The sequence below is a fragment of the Pongo pygmaeus genome, chromosome 18 (genome assembly GCF_028885625.2).
Source record: "Pongo pygmaeus isolate AG05252 chromosome 18, NHGRI_mPonPyg2-v2.0_pri, whole genome shotgun sequence".
In the NCBI taxonomy this organism is placed as follows: Eukaryota; Metazoa; Chordata; class Mammalia; order Primates; family Hominidae; genus Pongo; species Pongo pygmaeus.
The window spans coordinates 3,910,646-3,933,734 of NC_072391.2; the positions used below are offsets into that span (position 1 = coordinate 3,910,646).

The 23,089-nt window shown below is 47.8% G+C and overlaps 1 protein-coding gene across 1 annotated transcript in view; it reads right to left on the reverse strand.

Moving 5' to 3' along the window:
* Positions 1-22,666, reverse strand: part of TRAP1 (TNF receptor associated protein 1) — a 60,450-nt gene extending 37,784 nt beyond the window's left edge. Inside the window, exon 1 of the mRNA XM_054455744.2 lies at positions 22,253-22,666. Coding sequence (XP_054311719.1) covers positions 22,253-22,340 — 88 coding nt within the window. The 5' untranslated portion in view covers positions 22,341-22,666. The remainder of the gene's footprint in view (positions 1-22,252) is intronic.
* Between the last annotated feature and the right edge of the window lie 423 nt (positions 22,667-23,089).

The following is a 23,089-nucleotide window of genomic DNA, read 5'->3' on the forward strand; positions in this document are numbered from 1 at the left end:
CTGCAAAGACCCTATTTCCAAATATGGTCACGTTCACAGGTACTGAGAGTTGGGACTTCAACATCTTTTGTGGGGAGACACAATTCAACCCCCAACCAGCATATGGACAGAGAATGGAAAGCAAGTGGGAAGGGGAGAGGGCTGGCAGAGCGGAGGGAACATGACAGTTCCACATACAGCTTTTCGTATGTCTCTCTTAGAACCACGGTCAGGTTTCTCATACTCAAAAAACAAACCATTAATTAGCCAGACGTGGCGGCGCACTTGTGGTTATCAGCTACTCGGGAGGCCGAGGTGGAAGGATTGGTCGAACACAGGAGGTGGAGGTTGCAGTGAGCCGAGATCGCACCACTGTACTCCAGACTTGGCGACAGAGTGAGACTCTGTCTCGAAAAAAAAAAAAGAAAAGAAAAAGAAAAAGAAACCATGAAAACAAAACAGGGTGCACAGGAACACAAAATGAAATACAAACAGCAAATATGCATAGCTGTGACGATGACATCACCACTCTGAAAGAACTAACCTAAGAGACTTCAGAAAATGGCACTTTGACTGTTATTGTAAAACGAACCTCGGAGGACAGCACACCATCACGGGGCTCGGGCAGGAGATGTGTCCACTGCGGGGTCAGCAGGTCTGAGCCCGATTTACGCATGTGCCAAGATCAAGCCGACAAGCTCATTGTGGCTACTGAGTTGGGGTCCTCACAGTTGAAGAAAAGTCACTGATAAGGAAGGGGGCAGGAATAAACCCTGCGGTGCGGCATTGGAGGTGCAGGCATCAGTACAGGCTCACGACCTTTCCCATGTGTACAGACGGGATGCAGAAATCAATACCGGAACATTTACACACACACATTTCCCAGCTCTGTCCACTGACGCGTGACAGGGCCCAGGCGTGATGACCCCCCACTTAGGCTACAGAGAGCAAAGTCCAAAAGCTGTTCCAGTTTCAGCACTCTAAAGTCCCACGTCCCAGGGAAAGCCTTTGTCCTGGCAAACTAGGACGGTTGGTCACCCTACCTGGCAGCCAGATCTTGGTTTGTGAATACCTGTCTCCAAAAACAGGAAGCAGAGGTCCCTGTGGAGCACACAGAGGAGCCTAGGACACTCTGTGGTGTGCGGAAGGACGAGAAAGGACGGGGTGTGTCGGGAGAACACACAGCTCAGCCAGAAGGGCTCCCAGTGGCAGAATCTAGGACAATCTGTGCGGCAAAATAACTAACGACAATAATGGACTGTAAACTGTGACCCGGCGAATCAAGCAAACATCGGTGCACACTTAAACAGAGGAACAGCAGCAGCTCTTCATCACAGCAGAATTCCAATGAATAAACGCAAGGAATGGCAGAAAGCAGAAAGCGCACCATCAGGAAACACCACAGTAATAACTGTGGCTGGTATAAATTACTACTATTTTGAGACAGGGTCTCACTCTATTGCCCAGGCTGGATCACAATGGCACAATCATAGCTCACTGCAGCCTCGACCTTCCCGGGCTCAGGTGATCCTCCCACCTCAGCCTCCTGAGTAGCTGGGACTACAGGCGTGTAATACCACTCCTAGCTAATTTTTTTTTTTGAGACTGGGTCTCACTCTGTCGCCCAGGTTGAAGTGCAGTAGAGTGATCTTGGCTCACAGCAGCCTCGACCCCCCGGATTCAAGTGATCCTCCCACCTCAACCTTCCGAGTAGCTGCGACTACAGGCTCATGCCACCACACCTGGCTAATTTTTGTGTTTTCTGTAGAGACAGGGATTCACCATGTTGCCCAGGCTGGTCTCAAACTCCTGAGCTCAAGTGATCCCCCAGCCTCTGCCTCCCAAGCGCTGGGATTAGCCGTGAGACACCACGCCCAGCCGAAGGTTATGTATTTTAAGTAGTGGTAGATACTGCCAAGTCACACTCCACAGAGATCCTATCAGTTTACGTTCCCACAGCAATATACTAAAGTGCATATCATCCTACATTCCTGCCAAGTCAGTGTTGAGATGAAACTCTTGGATCTTTGCCTATTGGTCAGATAAAATTTTCACTGTAGTTTTCACTTACATTTCTCTTATTATAAGCAAAACTGAGCACTGTACCGTATTTTAAAATATTTCCTATTTCCTTTTTTGTTAAGGGACTGTTGGTATCCTCTGATGATTTTTCTACTACATTTTAAATCTTCTTCTTATTGATTTGTAAGAGCTTTTTATATATTAAGGAAATTAGTCGCCAGGCGCGGTGGCTCACACCTGTAATCCCAGCACTTTGGAAGGCCGAGGTGGGCGTATCACGAGGTCAGGAGATCGAGACTATCCTGGCTAACACGGTGAAACCCCATCTCTAATAAAAATACAAAAAATTAGCCAGGCGTGGTGGCGGGTGCCTGTAGTCCCAGCTACTCGGGAGGCTGAGGCAGGAGAACAGTGTGAACCCGGGAAGCGGAGTTTGCAGCGAACTGAGATCGCGCCACTGCACTCCAGCCTCGGCGACAGAGCGAGACTCTGTCTCAAAAAAAAAAAAAAAAAAAAAGGAAATTAGTCTTTTGGTTGTAAAAGCCTTCCTCACCCTAAGATTAAATATGATTTCCCCATGTTTCATTTTTCTAGTCTTTTTGGTTTTTCCCCAATTAATACACAGAATTTTTTTTTTTCCCTCAAGACGGTCTTGCTCTGTTGCCCAGAGCTAGAGTGAAATGACGTGATCTCAGCTCACCGCAACCTCCGCCTCCCAGGTCCAAGCAATTCTCCTGCCTCAGCCTCCCAAGTAGCTGGGATTGCAGGTGTGCACCACCATGCCTGGCGAATTTTTTTTTTTTTTTTTTTAAGTACAGACAGGGTTTCACCATGTTGGCCAGTCTGGTCTTGAACTCCTGACCTTGTGATCCGTCTGCCTCAGCCTCCCAAAGTGCTGGGATTACAGGCACAAGCCACTACACCCAGCCTATATTTTTGAAAGGATTTAATATAATATTCATTATGGGAGGAGTATATAGAAGTCCTCATGGTTGGGAAAAAGAAAAAAATAAGACATCTATATTTCCAGCCAGAACTGCAAGATTTTGTATCATAATGCCAAGATTACATTAATTGAATTGACAGCATTCTTAAAAGCAGATTTGATTTCAGGTTATGCAAACTTTCCACAACAACTTTTTTTTTTTTTTTTTTTTTTTTTTTGAGATAGAGTCTCACTCTGTTGCCCAGGCTGGAGTGCAGTGGCGCCATCTTGGCTCACTGCAAGCTCCGCCTCCCAGGTTCACGCCATTCTCCTGCCTCAGCCTCCCAAGACTACAGGTGCCCGCCACCACGCCCGGCTAATTTTCTGTATTTTTAGTAGAGACAGGGTTTCCCTGTGTTAGCCAGGATGGTCTTGATCTCCTGACCTCGTGATATGCCCGCCTCCGCCTCCCAAAGTGCTGAGATTACAGGCGTGAGCCACCACACCTGGCTTCTACAACAACTTTTAACCACTAGGTCAGGTGCAGTGGCTCATGCCTGTAATCCCAGCACTTTGGGAGGCCAAGGCCGGAGGGTCGCTTCAGCTCAGGAGTTTGAGATCAGCCTGGGTAACATGGCAAAACCCCATCTCTACAAAAAATAGCCAGGTGTGGTGGTGCGTGCCTGTAGTCCCAGCTACTTGGGAGGATCACTTGAGCCTGCAAGGCAGAGGTTGCAGTGAGCCAAGATCACGCCACTGCATTTCAGGATGGGAGATGGAGCCAGGCCCTGTCTCTAAAAAAAAATTAAAAATAAAAAAAAAAATAAACCATTAGAGGAATAAATCTGCCTGAACCAGATACCAAACATGCTAGCTGCACAATTTCCATCTTTGTGTTTCTCCTACACCCTAAAGGAAAAAACCACAAACCTCAATGTCAGGCTACAAGGTCTTACTGTTAAACTATCTGGTGGTTTGGGGTCGCACAAAATGGGAAGCACTGATAGTTTGAATGTGACACCACACACCCCTCCCCTTCCACCCCCCCATCCCTACCCACTACTGCCAGTGCCCATGCAGCTCCTCCACTCTGCAGCTGCAGTCCCAGTAGCTGGGACTCCTTCCCATCCGAGTTGCTGCAGGACCCGGCTGCAGGCCCTCCCTCCGATTAAGGCCTCCCTGGCCCCAGCAGTTCACAATAATCTCTTCCTATGAATTCACTGCACTTACTTTTTATGCTGCCCATTTAAAAAAATTTTATATTGGCCAGGCGCAGTGGCTCACACCTATAATCCCAGCACTTTGGGAGGCCGAGGCGGGTGGATCACCTGAGGTCAGGAGTTCAAGACCAGCCTGACCAACAGGGTGAAACCCCATCTCTACTAAAAATACAAAAATTAGCCCGGCATGGCACTGGGTGCCTGTAATCCCCGCTACTCGGGAGGCTGAGGCAGGAGAATCACTTGAACCCAGGAGGCAGAGGTTGCGGTGAGCCGAGATTGTGCCATTGCACTCCAGCAGCCTGGGCGACAAGAGTGAGAAAAAAAAAAAAAAAGATTTATTCATGTATTTACTATTCTTTTTTTTTATTAGAAAAGGGCTTCCTCTGTCACCCAGGCTGCAGTGCAGTGGTACAGTCATGGCTCACTGCAGTCTTGAACTCCTGGGCTCAAGGGACCTTCCTGCTTTACTCTCCTGAACAGCTGGGACTGTAGGTAAGCACCATCACACAGGACTAAAAATTTTTTTTTTTTTTTTTTTCTAGAGACAGGGTGTTTCCTTGTTGACCAGGCTGGTCTTAAGCTCCTGGTCTCAAGCGATCTTCCCACCTTAGCCTCCCAAAGCTGCTGGGATTACAGGTCTGAGCCACCACGCCCAGCCTGTGCTGCTCATTTGAAACTGCTGCTATATGGCAGCATATGACATTTCCCACTGTTAATTTTTTGGTTAATGTATAATTTATCTCACCAAATTAGAGCAGGGACAAGCTTGTATTTCTCAGTAACACTCTTTGAAGACAGGAACATCCGTATTTCTTGGTATGCCAAAGTATCTATCACAAAGCTACTCTTTACAAACTTTTTTTTTTTTTGAGATGGAGTTTCCCCCTTGTTGCCCAGGCTAGAGTGCAATGGTGCGATCTCGGCTCACCCCATCCTCCTCCTCCTGGGTTCAAGCAATTCTCCTGCCTCAGCCTCCCGAGTAGCTGGGATTACAGGCATGTGCCACCACGCCTGGCTAATTTTGTAATTTTTGTAGAGACAGGGTTTCTCCATGTTGGTCAGGCTGGTCTCTAACCCCTGACCTCAGGTGATCTGCCCACATCAGCCTCCCACAGTGCTGGGGTTACAGGTGTGAGCCACCGCGCCCAGACTTTTTTGTTTGTTTGTTTGAGATGCAGTCTCACTCTGTTGCCCAGGCTGGAGTGCACTGGCACAATCTCAGCTCACTGCAAACTCCACCTCCCGGTTCAAGCCATTCTCGGGCCTCAGCCTCCCGAGTAGCTGGGACTACAGATGCACATCACCACGCCAGGCTAATTTTTATATTTTTAGTAGAGATGGGGTTTCTCCATGTTGCCCAGGCTGGTCTCAAACTCTGGGGCTCAAGGGATCCTCCTGCCTCAGCCTCCCAAAGTGGGGGGATTACAGAAGTGAGCCACCGCACCTGGCCAAGGGTGCATATTTCAAACACCAGAGTAACCACTAAAATAATGATTCAAAGAAGAATAGCTTTAAAAAGCATTAGACAAACCACAATGGAAATCTCAAATATATTTCACTGATAAGGAAAGGAAAAACAGGTAAAAAATCCAAAAGGACAAATAAAAGGCAAATAATAAAATGGTAGCAATAAATCCAGCCACATCAATATTTATTCTTATATTAATGGACTGAACTCTAATTATAAGGCAAGGATTGTCAGAATTGGTAAAGGAAGACCTAATTATATGCAATCTACAAGACACTTTAAACATAAAGAAAAAGATACACTTAAGACAAATGAATGGAAAAATACATACCATCCAAAGAGTGTGTTTAAGAAGGCTGGAGTGGCTCTATTAATATCAAGTAAAATACATTTCAAAATAAAAAATATTATTAGGAAAAAAGAAGGATATTTCAGAATACTACAATGAACAATTCATCAGGAAAATGTAATCACAAGTGTGTATTTGCCTAATAACACAACTTCAAAATATATGAAGTTAAAATAGAAAGAATTAAAAACAAAACAATTTCACAATCACAGCTGGAGATCTTAACACTCCTCTCTCAACAACTGACAGAATCAAACCAAAAAATAAAACAGAAGTCGGGCACAGTAGCTCACGCCTGTAATCCCAGCACTTTGGGAGGCAGAAACAGGAGAATCGCTTGAACCCGAGAGGCAGAGGTTGCAGTGAGCTGAGATCGCGCCACTGCACTCCAGCCTGGGTGACAGAGTAAGACCCTGTCCCAAAAAAAAGAAAAAATAGAAAGCCAGCCAGTCCAGAAGAAAAACCTGGGGCAAAAAATATGAACGGCATTTCACAGTGGCTACAGAAAGCGAAGGAGCAGCAAACTATATATGAACACAGCAAGCTCTCCACGAGCTATGTAGTGAGTAACAGAACACAGAGAAGGGTGCATCCCTGAGGGAATATGTACATCTGCGCTTACTACAGTCATACAAGTAAGTAGTGGCAGGACCCAAAGGCAACCAATAGTGATTATGAAGGCAGCAGGTGCTCTGAACAGCAGCAAGGCTTCTCAAGGTTTACCTGTTCACATGGTTTTGGCTTTTTAATCAAACCATATTTATTTATTCAAAACAGATATTAAATTATAAAAAATATGAGGCTGCCCGGCGCGGTGGCTCACACCTGTTATCCCAGCACTTTGGAAGGCCAAGGCAGGTGGATCACAAATTCAGGAGATTGAGACCAGCCTGGTCAACACAGCGAAACTCTGTCTCTACTAAAAATACAAAAAATTAGCCTGGGTGTGGTGGCGAGCACCTGTAATCCCAGCCTGGGCAACACAGTGAGACTCCATCTCAGGGGGGAAAAAAATATGAGGCTGTCACAAAAGTCCTAATGTTTTCCCTGCTGTCAATGGTGAGGTCACTTGAAAGCTGGTAGGGACACATCGGATGAGGAATTCAGTCTAGGGGCCTCTTAGGAGCCAAGGCCCAATTACTAGGCTAAGTGGACCCAGCAAATACAGAGGGAGGGGGCCTGAGGCACAAACACAGACAAGGTCCCATGCTTGAGGCAAACAAGGACAAGGTACAAGGTGAGGGCCAGAAGGGGCCACTGTGCTGCTTCACAGACCTGGGAAGAAGTTTTTTGAGAAAAGACTTTCATTTTTCAACAGGGAGATTATTTTAAAGAATAAGGCCTAGGGCAGCGGCTCACGCCTGTAATCCCAGCACTCTAGGAGGCTGAGGCAGGCAGATCACTTGAACCCAGGAGTTTGAGACCAGCATGGGCAAACTGGTGAAACCCCATCCCTACCAAAAATACAAAAACTTAGGTGGACATGGTGGCATGCACCTGTAGTTCCAGCTACTTGGGGTACTTGAGGCGGAAGGATCACTTGAGCCCAGAGGGTAAAGGCTGCAGTGAGCCGAGATCACACCACTGCACTCTAGCCTGGGTGACAAAGTGAGACCCTGTCTTCAAAAGAAATTTAAAAAACTGGGTGCGGTGGCTCACACCTGTAATCCCGGCACTTTGGGAGGCTGAGATGGGCGGATCACCTGAGGTTGGGAGTTTGAGACCAGCCTGACCAACATGGAGAAACTCCATCTCTACTAAAAGCACAAAATTAGCCACGTGTTGTGGTGCATGCCTGTAATCCCAGCTACTTGGGAGGCCGAGGCAGGAGAATCGCTTGAACCCAGGAGGCAGAGGTTGTGGTGAGCCAAGATGCTGCCATTGCACTCCAGCCTGGGGAACAAGAGTGAAACTCCGTCTTAAAAAAAAAAAAAAAAAAAAAAAAAAAAAAAAAAAAAGCATTCAGTAACATGGTAGAACACAAAAATCAACACCCGTCCTATATACAGAAAACTAGTTAGAAAATATGACTTAAGAGACCCCAGGAACAAAAACTAAACAATTAAGAATGCATTTACCAAGAAAGCAAAATCTTTCCTTTTTTTTCTTTTTTGGCAAGATCTTTAAGAAAACTTTGAAACACTACTAGGGCCAAAGACTGTCATTGAATAAACCACTTAAGACTGTTACATACGCTACACACTCACAAGCAGAGGGCTAACAAGTAAACTACAGATATAACGTAACACTTGGAAAGCATGGGATTATAGAGAAATGGGACAATGCTGTGTAATGTGTGCTGATGCTGAATTACCTCTAACAAAGAAAAAACACTAGAGGTAGAACAGTGGTTTGCACACAATACCATGGTGTTCAAATGCATATACATAATGTTTATGTGATGCGCGCATGCATAGCTATTCTCATATGCCAGGCAGATCTCTGCAAGGACACCCAAAAACTCGCTAATGGACTTGCCACCAGGAGGGGTGTTGTCTGAGGCATGTCAGTGGGAGACGAGTTTTTCATCAGACATACCTCTGTGTCGTTTGCATATTGGACTATATATATCAACAGTCTATCTACAAAATACCCTACTTATAAAACTATTTACAAAAGTTCGGCCAGGTGCGGTGGCTCACACCTGTAATCCCAGCACTTTCAGAGGCCGAGGCGGGCAGATCACGAGGTCAGGAGATCGAGACCATCCTGGCTAACACGGTGAAACCCAGTATCTACTGAAAATACAAAAAATTAGCCAGGTGTGGTGGCGGGTGCCTGTGGTCCCAGCTACTCGGGAGGCTGAGGCAGGAGAATGGAGTGAACCCGGGAGGCGGAGCATGCAGTGAGCCGAGACAGCGCCACTGCACTCCAGCCTGGGCGACAGAGCGAAACTCCGTCTCAAAAAAAAAAAAAAAAAAAAAAAATTATTTACAAAAGTTACATTACAGGCCAGGTGAGGTGGCTCACGCCTGTAATCCCAGCACTTTTGAGAAGCCAAGGCAGGCAGATCAGCTGAGGTCAGGGGTTTGAGACCAGCCTGGCCAAAATGGTGAAAACCGGTCTCTACTAAAAATACAAAAATTAGCTGGGCGTGGGGATGCACACCTATAATCTTAGCTACTCGCGAGACCAATGCACTAGAATTGCTTGAACCTGGGAGGCAGAGGTTCAGTGAGCTGAAATCGCATCTCTGCACTCGAGCCTAGGTGAGAGCGAGACTCTGTCTCAAAACAAACAAAATGTTGCATTTTAAAAAAACTTAAAAACTTACGAGAAACATAAACACATTTACAAAATCTCAAACATATTTTTAAACTATTCTCATTCTAAAATTCATGTGGAAAAGTTATTGTACATAAATAGCCAAGGAAATTTTGAAAAAAGTGAGGAAATGCATCAAATATTAAAGAACATTAATATAAAGCTACAATATTAAAATAAATTTCCAGACCAGGCATGGCTGCTCACACCTGTAATCCCAGCACTTTGGGAGGGAGATCCAGGCAGGAGGAGGCTCCCTCAAGCTCCGGAGTTCCAGGCCAGCCTAGGTAACATAGGGAGACCCCCGCCCCCAACTCTGAAAAAGTAAAAATAAAAAAAAGTTAAATTAATTTCCAGCAGGGCACAGGGGCTCATGTTTGTAACCCCAGTGCTTTCGAAGGCCAAGTTGGGAGGAACACTTGAGGCCAGGAGTTCTAGACCAGCCTGGGCAACATAGCAAGACCAACCTCTATTTTTTTTTTTTTAATTTCCGCCGTCACTTATTAAGTCAAAATGAATTCCAGATGGACCACAGAAGTAAAAATAAAAGCTAAAAGTACTGAAAGAAAACATGATTTAATAACTTTATTGAGATATAATACATCTGCCATATAATCCACCCATTTAAAGTGCACAATTCAGTGGTTTTAGTATATTCACAAAGTTGTACAGCCACGACCACTAACTACAGAACATTTTCTTTTTTTTTGAGACAGAGTCTTGCTCTGTCGCCCAGGCTGAAGTGCAGTGGTGCCATCTGGGCTTACTGTAAGCTCTACGTCCCGGGTTCATGCCATTCTCCTGCCTCAGCCTCCCGAGTAGCTGGGACTACAGGCGCCTGCCACCACGCCCGGCTAATTTTTTGTATTTTTTTATTTTTAGTAGAGACGGGGTTTCACCATGTTAGGCAGGATGGTCTCGATCTCCTGACCTCGTGATCCGCCTGCCTCGGCCTCCCAAAGTGCTGGGATTACAGGCATGAGCCACTGCGTCCACCCAACTACAGAACATTTTTATCACCCCAAAAGAAGCCCTATAGCCACTCATGCTCTCTTTTCCCTCTCCCACCAGCTCTTGGCAACTACTCATCTATGTCTGTCTCTATGTATTTGCCTTTTCTGGGCACTTCATAGAAACGAAATCATACAATATATAGTATTTTGTCTGGCTTCTTTGACTTAGCATAAAGTGTTTGGGGTTCATCCACATCTAGCATGTATCAGCACCTCATTCCTTTTTATAGCTGAAGAGCACTCCACTGTATATTTTTTTCCATTCATCAAATGATGGGCAACTGGGTTGCTTCCAAATTTTTTGTGAGACAGAGTTTCACTCTTGTTGCCAGGCTGGAGTGCAATGACGTGATCTCGGCTCATTGCAACCTCTGCCTCCCGGGTTCAAGCGATTCTCCTGCCTCAGCCTCCCAAGTAGCTGAGATTACAGACATGTGCCACCACACCCGGCTAATTTTATATAGATATATATTTTTAGTAGAGACGGGGTTTCTCCATGTTGGTCAGGCTGGTCTCAAACTCCTGACCTCAGGTGATCGGCCCACCTCGGCCTCCCAAAGTGCTGGGATTACAGGCGTGAGCCACCGCACCCGGCCTTTTTTTCTTTTTTTTTTTTTGAGACAGAGTCTCACTCCGCAGTGGTGTAATCTCTGCTCACGCAACCACCACTTCCCAGGGTCAAGTGATTCTCCTGCTGAGGCACCCGCCACCACACCCAGCTAATTTTTCTATTTTTAGTAGAGACGGGTTTTGCCATGTTGGCCAGGCTCGTCTCAAACTCCTGACCTCAAGTAATCCACCCACCTTAGCCTCGCAAAGTGCTGGGATTGTAGACATGAGCCACTGCACCCAGCCCAGCTTCCAACTTTTTACTGTAACTTTTGTTTTGGGGCGTGGGCGGGGGGGGTCTCACTATGTTGCCTGGAGTGCAGTGGCTGTTTACAGGCACTGACATGGTGCATGGTAGCCTCCAACTGGCAGGCTTAAGTGATCCTCCCACCTCAGCCTCTCAAGCAGCTGTGATTAGAAGGGCACACCAGCACTCCTGGCCTATTTCCACTCTTTTTTTTTTTTGAGACAGATTCCTGCTCTTTGACCAGGCTGAAGTGCAGTGGCACAATCATAGCTCAATGTAGCCTCAAACTCCTGGGCTCGAGCAATTCTCCCACCTCAGCCTCCTGAGTGGGTGGGACCACAGGCATGTGCCACCACACCCAGCAATTTTTAAAAATTTTTTTCGAGATGGAGTCTCACGATGTTGTCCAGGCTAGCATTCAACTCCTGGCCTCAAGCAATCCTCCTGCCTTGGCCTCCTGAAGTGCTGGGATTACAGGCATGACCCACTGCAGCCAGCCTCGTTTCCACCTTCTGATGGACCTTCAGATTGTTTTCATTTTTGGGTTATTATGTATAATGCTGCTATGAACATTCATGGGTAAGCTGTTCTGTGGACATGTTTCCATGTCTACAAGTTATGTGCCTCAGCGTAGAACTGTGGGGTCATACGGTAATTCGGTTTAACTGTTTGAGGAGCTGCCAGAATGTTTTCCTGCAGAGGTCGCACCATTTTACATTCTCAACAGCAGTGTGGGGGGGTTCTGATTTTTCCACATCCTAGTTATCCATTTAGTATCACCTGTTTTTTTTGTTGTTGTTTCTTTAATTTTTAATTATGGCCACCCTAGTGAGTAGGAAGTGCTAACTCATTGTAGTTTTGCTTTGCAGTTCCTAAATGGCTAATGATGCCAGGCATCTTGAGTTTTTAAAAAAATGATTTAAGAAAAAATCTTTCTTTCTTTTTTTTTTTTTTAAAGGCGGAGTCTCACTCTATCGCCCAGGCTGGACTGCAGTGGCGCGATCTCGGCTCACTGCAAGCTCCGCCTCCTGGGTTCACACCACTCTCCTGCCTCAGCCTTCCAAGTAGCTGGGACTACAGGCGCCCGCTACCACACCCGGCTAATGTTTTGTATTTTTAGTAGAGACGGGGTTTCACCGTGTTAGCCAGGATGGTCTCGAACTCCTGACCTCGTGATCCACCTGCCTCAGCCTCCCAAAGTGCTGGGATTACAAGCGTGAGCCACTGTGCCCAGCCTTAAGAGGAAATCTTTCTAAACAAAATACATAACCCAAAAGGCCATAAATATAAGGACCACATAAAAACTTAAGTCTAAAGACAAACACCCGGGTGAGGTGGCTCACGCCTGTAATCCCAGCACTTTGGGAAGCTGAGGTGGGTGGATCACTTGAGGTCAGGAGTTCGAGACCAGCCTGGCCAACATGGTGAAACCCTCTCTCTACCAAAAATACAAAAATTAGCCGGGCGCGGTGGTGGGCATCTGTAATCCCAGTTACTCCAGAGGCTGAGGCAGGAGATTTGCTTGCACTCGGGAAGCGAAGGCTGCAGTGAGCCAAGATCGTGCCACTGGACTCCAGCCTGGGCAACAGACAGAGTGAGACTCCAACTCAAAAAAAAAAAAAAAAAAAAAAAGACAAACACATTAAGAAAAAAACTGGGGGCCAGGCACAATGGCTCTTGCGTGTGATCCCAGTACTTTGGCAGCCAGAAGTAGGAGGATCACTTGAGGCCAGGAGTTCAAGACAAGCCAGGGCAACACAGTGGGACCCCCATCTCTAAAAAAATTTTTTTTTAATTAGCCAGGCATGGTGGCGCATGCTCCTGGGGAGGATGAGGTCACAGCTACTTCGGAGGATGAGGCAGGAATATCACTTGAGTCCAGGAGGTCAGGCCTGCAGTGAGCCAGGATCGCACAACTGCACTCCAGCCCGGATGACAAAGCAAGACCCTGTCTCTAAAATAAAACTTAGCGCTGTGGCTCACGCCTGTAATCCCAGCACTTTGGGAGGCGGGGGCGGGCGGATCCCAAGGTCAAGAGTTTGAGACTAGCCTGGCCAACATGGCAAAACCCTGTCTCTACTAAAAATACAAAAAAAAAAAAAATTAGCCAGACGGCCAGGAGCAGTGGCTCACGCCTGTAATACCAACACTTTGGGAGGCTGAGGCAGACGGATCATGAGGTCAGGAGTTCAAGACCAGCCCGATCAATATGGTGAAACTCCGTCTCTACTAAAAATACAAAAATTAGCCGGGAGTGGTGACGGGCGCCTGTAGTCCCAGCTACTCAGGAGGCTGAGGCAGGAGAATTGCTTCAACCCGGGAGACGGAGGTTGCAGTGAGCCAAGATTGTGCCACCGCACTCCAGCCTGGGCGACAGAGCAAGACTCCATCTCAAAATAAATAAATAAATAAATAAATAAATAAATAAATAAAAATAAATTAGCCGGGCATGGTGGCGCGTGCCTGTAATCCAGGCTACTTGTGAGGCTGAGGCAAGAGGACTGCTTGACCTGGGGAGGCGGAGGTTACAGTGAGGTGAGATGGCGCCACTACACTCCAGCCTGGGCAACAGAGTCAGACTCTGTCTCAATTTTTTTTTTTTTTTTTTTTTTTGAGATGGAGTTTCGCTCTGTTGCCCAGGCTGGAGTGCAGTGGTGTGATCTCGGCTCACTGCAAGCTCCGCTTCCCAGGTTCACGGCATTCTCCTGCCTCAGCCTCCCAACTGGCTGGGACTACAGGCGCGCGCCACCATGCCCAGCTAATTTTTTGTATTTTTAGTAGAGATGGGGTTTCACCGTGTTAGCCAGGATGGTCTCGATCTCCTGACCTCATGATCTGCCCGCCTCAGCCTCCCACAGTGCTGGGATTATAGGCATGAGCCACCATGTCCAGCCTCTGTCTCAATTTTTAAAAATTATTTAAAAGGCTTAGAGCAGAGGTTACGGTGAGCTGAGATCGTGACACTGCACTCCAGCCTGGGCAACAAGTGCAAAACTCCATCTCAAAAAAAAAAAAAGAAAGAAAAAGGCCATTGGTCCAAGAGAAAAATGGCCATTCACAAAAACAACATCAATGGCTTTACATCCTAGTAAAAGATGTTTTACCACACTCATAACTAAGGAAATGCACTTTAAAACAAGATAGCATTTTCACTACCAGATTGACAGAGATGTTTTAAATACTGTCGTTCTAGCATTGGTGAAGGTGTGAGAAACTGTTGGCAATGCCGTCTGCGATCTTGGGGAATGTCAGTAACAACCTAAATGTCCACCATGAGAGGGTTACATAAATTACAAAGCATCCACGCTGTGGAATACTAGAGCTCTGTGGCGACAGGAAACAAACCCCAGAATATAAGTGGAAAATGCAAGGTATGGAAGATTACACACGGTCCCTTCCCAGTTTACCTTTGTTTCCCTTTTGATTTTATTTTATTTTTTTCTTTTTTGTGTGAGACGGAGTTTTCGCTCTTGTTGCCAGGCTGGAGTGTAGTGGCGCCATCTCAGCACACCACAACCTCCACCTCCCAGATTCAAGCGATTCTCCTGCCTCAGCCTCCCAAGCAGCTGGGATTACAGGCATGCGCCACCACACCCGGCTAGTTTTGTATTTTTAGTAGAGACAGGGTTTCTCTATGTTGGTCAGGCTGGTCTCAAACTCCCAACCTCAGGTGATCCGCCCGCCTCAGCCTCCCAAAGTGCTGGGATTACAGGCGTGAGCCACAATGCCCGGCGAGAAGATTCTTAAGTACGTGAACATTCTACACAGAAAGACCTGTATTCCCTCACAAATGTCTGAGTTCTTAGCTCTGGCATTCTCAACACTCACTGTCTCTTGAGGTTTCCTGTGTTCCAGAACCTGGTCTAACCGTTCTCTACTAGGATACACTGATACTTCATTCATCAGGAAACATAACTCCTTGAACATAAAGAAAAAGAACAAAAAGGGCAAGGGCACCTCGGAACAGTCAAAATATGGGCCTGAAGCCCTCACGCTGAGCTTTGGTCATGGAAGACAACTGGCCCCATATGAAATCCATCTCTCTCTTTTTAACAATTTGATGCTAACAAGTTTCCCAGCCACATCTGAAAACTGGGAAAGGAGAGACCAGGGCTCCAGACAGGCCTGCAAGTTAAGGCCACAGTAAGACAGGCCAAAAACATAAACACCCACAATGCAGTTTTGATGTGGGGACACTTCATAGACGAAGGATTCTTCACATTTCAATGGTCCTACGGGAGCCTATGTACTAAAACAGGAGACCAAAAATTAACAGCCGTAAGAATGACCATGAAAACATCAAAGAAAGGCTCAGCTACGGGCCATCTAACGATGGAGTGTTCTAGAAAGACTTCTCATCATAATGGTTAAGACGAAATGTTTTAAAGTCAGCCTCATGGAAAATTCGCTTGAACATTCCATTGCCTGACAAATGCTGAAATACTGGCAAGTGTGAACATGGCAATGTGCTGTCTTAATTTCTCCTTCAAGGCGTGTATCACTAACCCGACACACACAGTTACATTAGAAGGACCCACGTCCTTCTGTCTTGTTCTCAGCAGCATTGCTGAATAGCCTCCTGCTCTTAATATGGCATTTAATTTAGCTATCTCAAAATTAATTTCTTTTATATATATATATATATATTTTTTTTTTCTTTTTTGAGATACTGTGGCTCTGTCACCCAGACTGTAGGGCGGTGGCATGATCACAGCTCACTGCAGCCTCGACTTCTCAGGCTTAAGCAAGCCTCCCACTTCAGCGTCTTGGGTAGCTGGGACCATAGGCACACCCAGTTAATTAAAAAAAAAAAAAAAAAAAAAAAAAGGTTTTTTTGGTAGAGATGGGGGTCTCTCTAGGTTGCCCAGGTTGGTCTCAAACTCTTAAACTCACAGGATCCTCCCACCACAGCCCCCAAAGTGCTGGGATTACAGGCATGAGCTACCAGGCCTGGCCAATTTTTTACCTTCTAGCCACATTTCTTAATTATATGGCTATTAAGTAACTAAGCCATTCTTTTAAAACTGGTGATTCAGCTACATGTCCTTTCAATTTACCTGATCTACAGGAATTCACCTGGTTAAAAAGCCAATGGCAGGGCTGGGAACGGTGGCTCACACCTGTAATCCCAGCACTTTGGGAGGCCGAGGCAGGCAGATCACAAGGTCAGAAGTTCAAGACCAGCCTGGCCAACATGGTGAAACCCTATCTCACCTAAAAATACAAAAATTAGCCGGGCATAGTAGTGCATGCCTATAGCCCCAGCTACTTGGGAGGCTGAAGCAGGAGAACTGCTTGAACCCGGGAGGCGGAGATTGCAGTGAGCCGAGTTCGTGCCACTGCACTCCAGCCTAGGAAACAGAGCAAGACTCCATCTTAAATTAAAAAAAAAAAAAAAAAACAGGTGGCACTAATATTCCTGCAAGTAGATACTATTTCTCCAAGCTACAGCTTTTATGGTAATTCCTAGTGGTTTTAGCAAAAATAACCAGCCACACCACAAATAAACTCCCTGAAATCTATTTTGTTAAATGCTGTGGAACTACAGGGAAGCCACTTTGTGGACTAAGTAAGAGCAGCTTCCTAGTAGAAGGCAGGTCTTCAGTAGGACTAAGCAGGATGGTGGAAAGAAAAGTTCTAGCTGGCTACACTTGAGGCACCAAAAACGCAATCCATGAACATTCTCTGTCTTTGAACCTAGAAGCACTTTTTAGTTCGTTTGAGTGTGAATGGATACATTTTCAATCGCTATCAAGATTCTTTGTCAGGCCCGACGTGGTGGCTCACGTCTGTAATCCCAGCACTTTGGGAGGCCAAAGCAGGCGGATCAAAAGGTCAAAAGATTGAGACCATCCTGCCCAACATGGTGAAACCCCGTCTCTACTAAAAATACAAAAATTAGCTGGCCATGGTGGCATGCACCTGTAGTCCCAGCTACTCGGGAGGCTGAGGCAGGAGAACTGTCTGAATTCAGGAGGCGGAGGCTGCAGTGAGCTGAGGTCATGCCACTGCACTCCAGCCTGGCAACAGTAAGAATCTGTCTCAAAAAAAAAAAAAGATACATCAGTATTTTGAGACAAGCAAGTATCACAGGCCTCAGTAACAGCCTCTTTCATGGAACTGACCTTTGTCACATGGTATTTACTGACATGCGGGGCAGGAGTAAATGTTTATTTTCCTACAGTTTTCTTATCAACTTGACACCCCCACCCCCACCCCACAAGCTGCATTCCCTCTCTTCCTGCCAAGGGGTAGCAAAATACTTGGAGGTTTCTCTTTTGTCTTAGCTTAGGCCAACTACTCACCCAATAACCAATAAACGCTTTGCTAATCTCTTACATTCGGATTGATGTGTTTGTTTCCAAGATGGAGTCTTGCACTGTCGCCCAGGAGGGAGTGCAGTGGCACAATCTAGGCTCACTGCAACCTCCAACTTCCACCTCCCAGGTTCAAGCAATTCTCGTGCCTCACCCTCCCAAGTATCTGGGATTACAGGCGCCCGCCACCACCCTGGCTAATTTCTTTGTATTTTTAGTAGAGATGGGGTTTCGCCATGTTGGCCAGGTTGGTCTCAAATTCCTGAACTCAAGTGATCCACCCACCTCGGCCTCCGAAAGTGCTGGGATTACAGACGAGACCACCGCGCCCGGCCTGATGTGTTCTTTTTCAGGCACTCAGATAACTCAGTCCCCTTGCTCCTAACTAAGCTGAAGGTCCTCCTGGTGGCCTTGGGCAGCTGGGCCACACCTTCCTCTGCCATCTAAGTGCCAGCACCACAGCTTAATTAGACGACAAAGATGTCATGGACGCTACACCTCTAGTGTCATCTCAGCAACATAAAGAGCTGTTTCACAGAGAGAGTGGCAACTGACCAGCAAGTACTACTCCCCTCCACTCTGAAAAGAACAGCCGGAGAGCACCGGAAATTCACCTGAATTCTCCTGAAGGGTGCAGCACACAAGACACGGAAATCAAACAGCACAGGCTCCAAACAAAAGGAGAGCACAGGCAGGAGGCAAAACCAGTCAACAAAACGAAGTACTGAAGGGGAGGGCGCAGCAAGCAGGCACCACCTACAGGAGCGGGGTCCAGGTGAGGCTCTTTTTGGAAGATGAAACAAACTAGCTAGTGCTTGAGCCCTGAGCAAAGTGAGGAAACCAGCTCTCCTGACCTTCCTGGTGCTGGCAGCGGACCTACTCTTACAACTCTGATTTCCAAGACAGGAAATTCCAGCAAAGGCTCCAGCTTACAGAGAACAAAAAGGCCCAAGACCTTAACGCCTGCACCAACCAGTCCTATTGTGGTTGCCTCAGTCATGTTCTGGCAATTTCACGAAAACAAGAGCATCTGGCATGACCAGGAGACTGGACTCGGCACCCTTTATGATTGTGGCAGTCACCTGGTCCTGCAAAATGACCAACCCGTCACCCTACCTGCCTGACCACACAATCACGTTTGCTTTGGGAGACTGCATCTGCTGTGGATCTTTCCAGGTCTTCCCTCTCCTTTAGGAGGCAGCCTCATCCTTCTACTGGCACATCTGACACTTCTGACAGTTGGAGCTCTGACGAAAAGGTCTCACGGTGGGCCACGTGGCTGGGCTCCCCAAACACCAGGCCCAGGGCTGGCTCTGTGACTGTCCTGAGGATTGCAGGATGAGGCTCCAATGCACAAGCTTATATCTGACAGAAAAGACACAACTGCTAGCCTCATTCACCATCACTCCTGCACACTCCCGCAAGTCTTTCATCAAACCAATTATTCAGAGCTATCTCCTTACCTTTGCACCTGCAGCTTTCCAGACATGGAATGCTCCTCCCTCCCCTCCAGTGAAAACAGCCTTGGACACTTGGTCCAAATCGCTCCTCATCTGTGAAACTTACCCTGGGGCAAGCAGCTCTTGTTTCTCTGATGTGCTGTCCAGGCCACCAAGATGGCCCTGGTACACTGCTCAGCAGCCACCTATGACTCCAGACAGCAGGGCCACATTTTCTTTGAAGACTCGGGGGCATGTGAAATGTATTTGTTGAATAAACTGTTATGGGCAAAAATGACAAATATAAAGTCCACAAGCAGATATCCTAGCCCACCCCTCACAGAAATATTCTGAGGGTAGGCCAGGTGCAGTGGCTCACGCCTGTAATCCCAGCATTTTGGGAGGCCAAGGTGAGTGGATCATGAGGTCAGGAGTTCGAGACCACCCTCACCAGCACAGTGAAACCCCATCTCTATTAAAAATACAAAACCTAGCTGGGCATGGTGGCACACGCCTGTAGTCCCAGCTACGTGGGAGGCTAAGGCAGGAGAATCACTTGAACCCGGGAGGCGGAGGTTGTGGTGAGCCAAGGTTGCACCACTGCACTCCATCCAGCCTGGGCAACAGAGCAAGACTCCGGCTCAAAAAAAATCAAATAAGATATTCTGAGGGCAAGTGACGGGGCTGGCAGTGTTAGGGTCAGTGAGGTCTGAAAGCGTAAGAGGGCTGAGCTCATGGGTGACTGAGGCAGCGCAGCATGGGCGAGAGGATTCCACAGATATAAGACATACACATGTGAAGCCAGGCACATGCTAGAACCTGGAAACACTTTCCCAAGAAGAGAAAAAAATTTCAAGAAGTCTGGATTTTCTATATAGGTGGATCTGCCTAAACCATTCTTTCTCCCCTGTTGCACAAGACATGTATTTTCTTAGCTAAATTCACTCATCGTTCAATCAATCCAAACAATTTACCTTCCCATTCATCCACACAGGTGACAATGACAAGGGCACCTGCAACACAGAAGGCTGCCAAGAACACGTTACATTTCTTAGACTCAGGCAGAGGAATGCTTGAACCACCGCACCAGAAGATGGAGGAGGAGAGGAGAGAGATGATTTTTAAGAAAAAGAGATGAAGGGCCGGGCGCAGTGGCTGACACCTGTAATCCCAGCACTTTGGGAGGCCAAAGCGGGCGGATCACGAGGTCAGGAGATCGAGACCATCCTGGCTAACACGGTGAAATCCCGTCTCAACTAAAAATACAAAAAATTAGCAGTGCGTGGTGGCAGGCGCCTAAACTCCCAGCTACTCGGGAGGCTGAAACAGGAGAATGGTGTGAACCCGGGAGGTGCAGCTTGCAGCGAGCTGAGATCGCGCCACTGCACTCCAGCCTGGGTGACAGAGCGAGACTCCATCTCAAAAAAAAAAAAAAAGAAAAGAAAAAGAGATAAAGAAAGAGAATTAAAATGTCCCTGGGCTGAAAACTGACATATTTTCCAAATGGAAGCGACAGCGCATGATACAAAGCATGAATCACAAACACCTGTGGACGCGAGACCACAAACGACAAAGAGAAAAAATCTTAACCTCCAAGGGGGAAAAAACCCGAGTCAGCTACAAAAGAAACAAGAACTAAATTAATAGAACAGTTGGCCAGGCACGGTGACACACACCTGCAATCCCAGCATTTTAGGGGGCGAGGCGGGCAGATCACTTGAGGTCAGGCACTGGAGACCAGCCTGGCCAACATAGTGAAACCCCACATCATAAAGACGAGAAAAATAAATAAATAATTGATCAGACACTGGTGCTAGAAGAGAGCAACAGCATCACTTTCTGAGGAAAAATTATTTTTGTTGTTGAGATGGAGTCTCACTCTGTCGCCCAGGCTGGAGTGCAGTGGTGCAATCTCAGCTCACTGCAACCTCTGCCTCCTGGGTTCAAGTGATTCTCCTGCCTCAGCCTCCCAAGAAGCTGGGATTACAGGGGCACGCCACCACACCCAGCTAATTTTTGTATTTTTAGTAGAGACGGGGTTTCACCATGTTGGCCAGGCTGGTCTTGAACTCCTGATCTGCCCACCTCAGCCTCCCAAAGTGCTGGGATTACAGGCGTGAGCCACCACGCCCGGCCACAAGGTATCTTTTATAGACCACTGGTTTTGAAAAGACATAATATTCAGCGTTGAAGAAATACCTTTGGAATAGGCAGCCTTGATGCCTGCTAAAGGGGATATAAATTGATAAGGCCTTTTTGGACAATTTGGCAGTATCTGCTAACATTTCAAAAACGCATAGGCTCTAAATATCAATTCTAAAATTCTAATTATGTAAGGCTAAAGAAATACCGCACATGAACAAATATTTAAGTACTCACCCATTCTATGCAGCATATAAAAAGCAAAACCTGAAATAACCTTTATTGCGTCCACTAATAGCACAATGTTTAAACAAACGACACGTCCATCATACAGAATACTGTGTGGTCACTGGAAGGCACATGGACCTGTGTACACTGACATGAAAACATGTGGAAAGAATGCTGGGAGCGTTAAAATTTTCTGGAGTACAACGTAGCACAATGCATACATGGTTTAGGCTTTTTAGAGTAAAAATAGTTATACGTAGATATTTATATTTACACGTGTAACACTGTGTACAGCCCCGAAGGAACGCCAAAACTTTCACTGTTGTTACCTCCGAGTGGGGACTGGGAAAGCAGAGGTTAGAGTCATTCTCTCTTTTTTACAAACATTTATTGGCGCATCCATCAATTCCAGGCCCCGAGGACACAGCTGCGTCAACGACATCGAGTTCACCTGCTCTGGGAACCCGGATGACTGCTGTTGGTTTTGTTCCCTGTGGCGTCCCCAGAACCTGCACCGCGCCAGGCACTGAGCGGGCGCTCACAGGTGCGTCCAATTAACTAATTAACAAACGAACCGCCAGCGCGCTACTGGGGGGCGGGGAGGGGTAAAGCACGATTCAGGGAACTCGCACGATCACCCCGAGCGAGTCCGTTCCCCGCCACATGCACACGCAAAGACTCCGCGCTCCGCAGCGGCTCCACCTGCACGTGCGCTACCTGACAGGACTGAAGCTCCAGGAGGGACGACCCCGCAGCCGCTCCACCCGACCCCGCGACCCCCCAAGCCCCAGCCTCCTTCAGGGCTCCGAAGGGCGGGTGGCGAGGGGAGTCCAACCGAGGAAAAGGCAGCCAGGCCGGAGCTGGCGAGGAGTGGAGCGAAAGGAAACGCATCTGCCGCGCTTGGCCTCGCCGGACCTCCCACGCCTGTGAAGCAGGTGCCGGCGCCTCGCTCCCCGGAGCACAAGGACGCCCCTGCCGTCTCCGTGGCCCGGCCCACCCGCTGCCCGTCCAGCCAGGACGCCCTCACCTCCCGGGACGGCCGCCAGCGCCGGGGCCCGCAGCAGAGGCCGCAAGCAGCGGCCCCACAGCAGCAGCGCCCGCAGCTCGCGCGCCATGTCGTACTCCCAGACCGCCGCGCGCAGCAGCCACCCGGGACTGGACACGATGCGACGGGGCGGGGCCTTCCTCGGGCGCTGGGCGGTGACGTCACGGCGGGCGCCGGGCTGTCCGGGCCGCTGCCTGCTCGGGCGCGTGGCGGGGTACTACCCCTCGCGTGGACGGTCGGGCCTGGGGGAGGGACCTCCGTGACCTTGGGTCGCGTTGTCAAGGGCGACGGGCCCTGCGCGCGGAGCTGGGGGAGGTGGCCCCGCCGCCCCCGGCCCACGCTGGCCGGCTGCACCTAGCTGTGCGCCTTCCTGGAATGGGGCGGATGTCAGTATCCACGCGAGGGTGTGGAGGCGGCGCTGGGGAAGAAGCAGTTCCCGTCTCTGCGACCTTTGTGAATCCCGGCCATCCGTCTAGGCCGCTGCAAGTCTCTTGCAAACCAAGACTGGCCAAAAAGCTAAAGCGAATGAGGAAGGGAATTCCAGGCTTGACTGGCTACACCAAAACGTGAACCCAGTGACCAATATCACCAGGAAAACTGCGGTTATTCGTTTATTCCACTTATCTTGCCCTTGTCGAGAAGAGGCAAACTCTAAAGTATTTAGAAGGTTATTCTGAGCCAAATATGAGTGTGCATGGAGGGAGGCACAGTCTCAAAAGGTCCTGAGAACTTGTGCCCAAGGTGGTTGGGTTACAGCTTGCTTGGTTTTACACATTTTTGAGAGACATAAGACATCAGTCAATGCATGTAAGACATAGG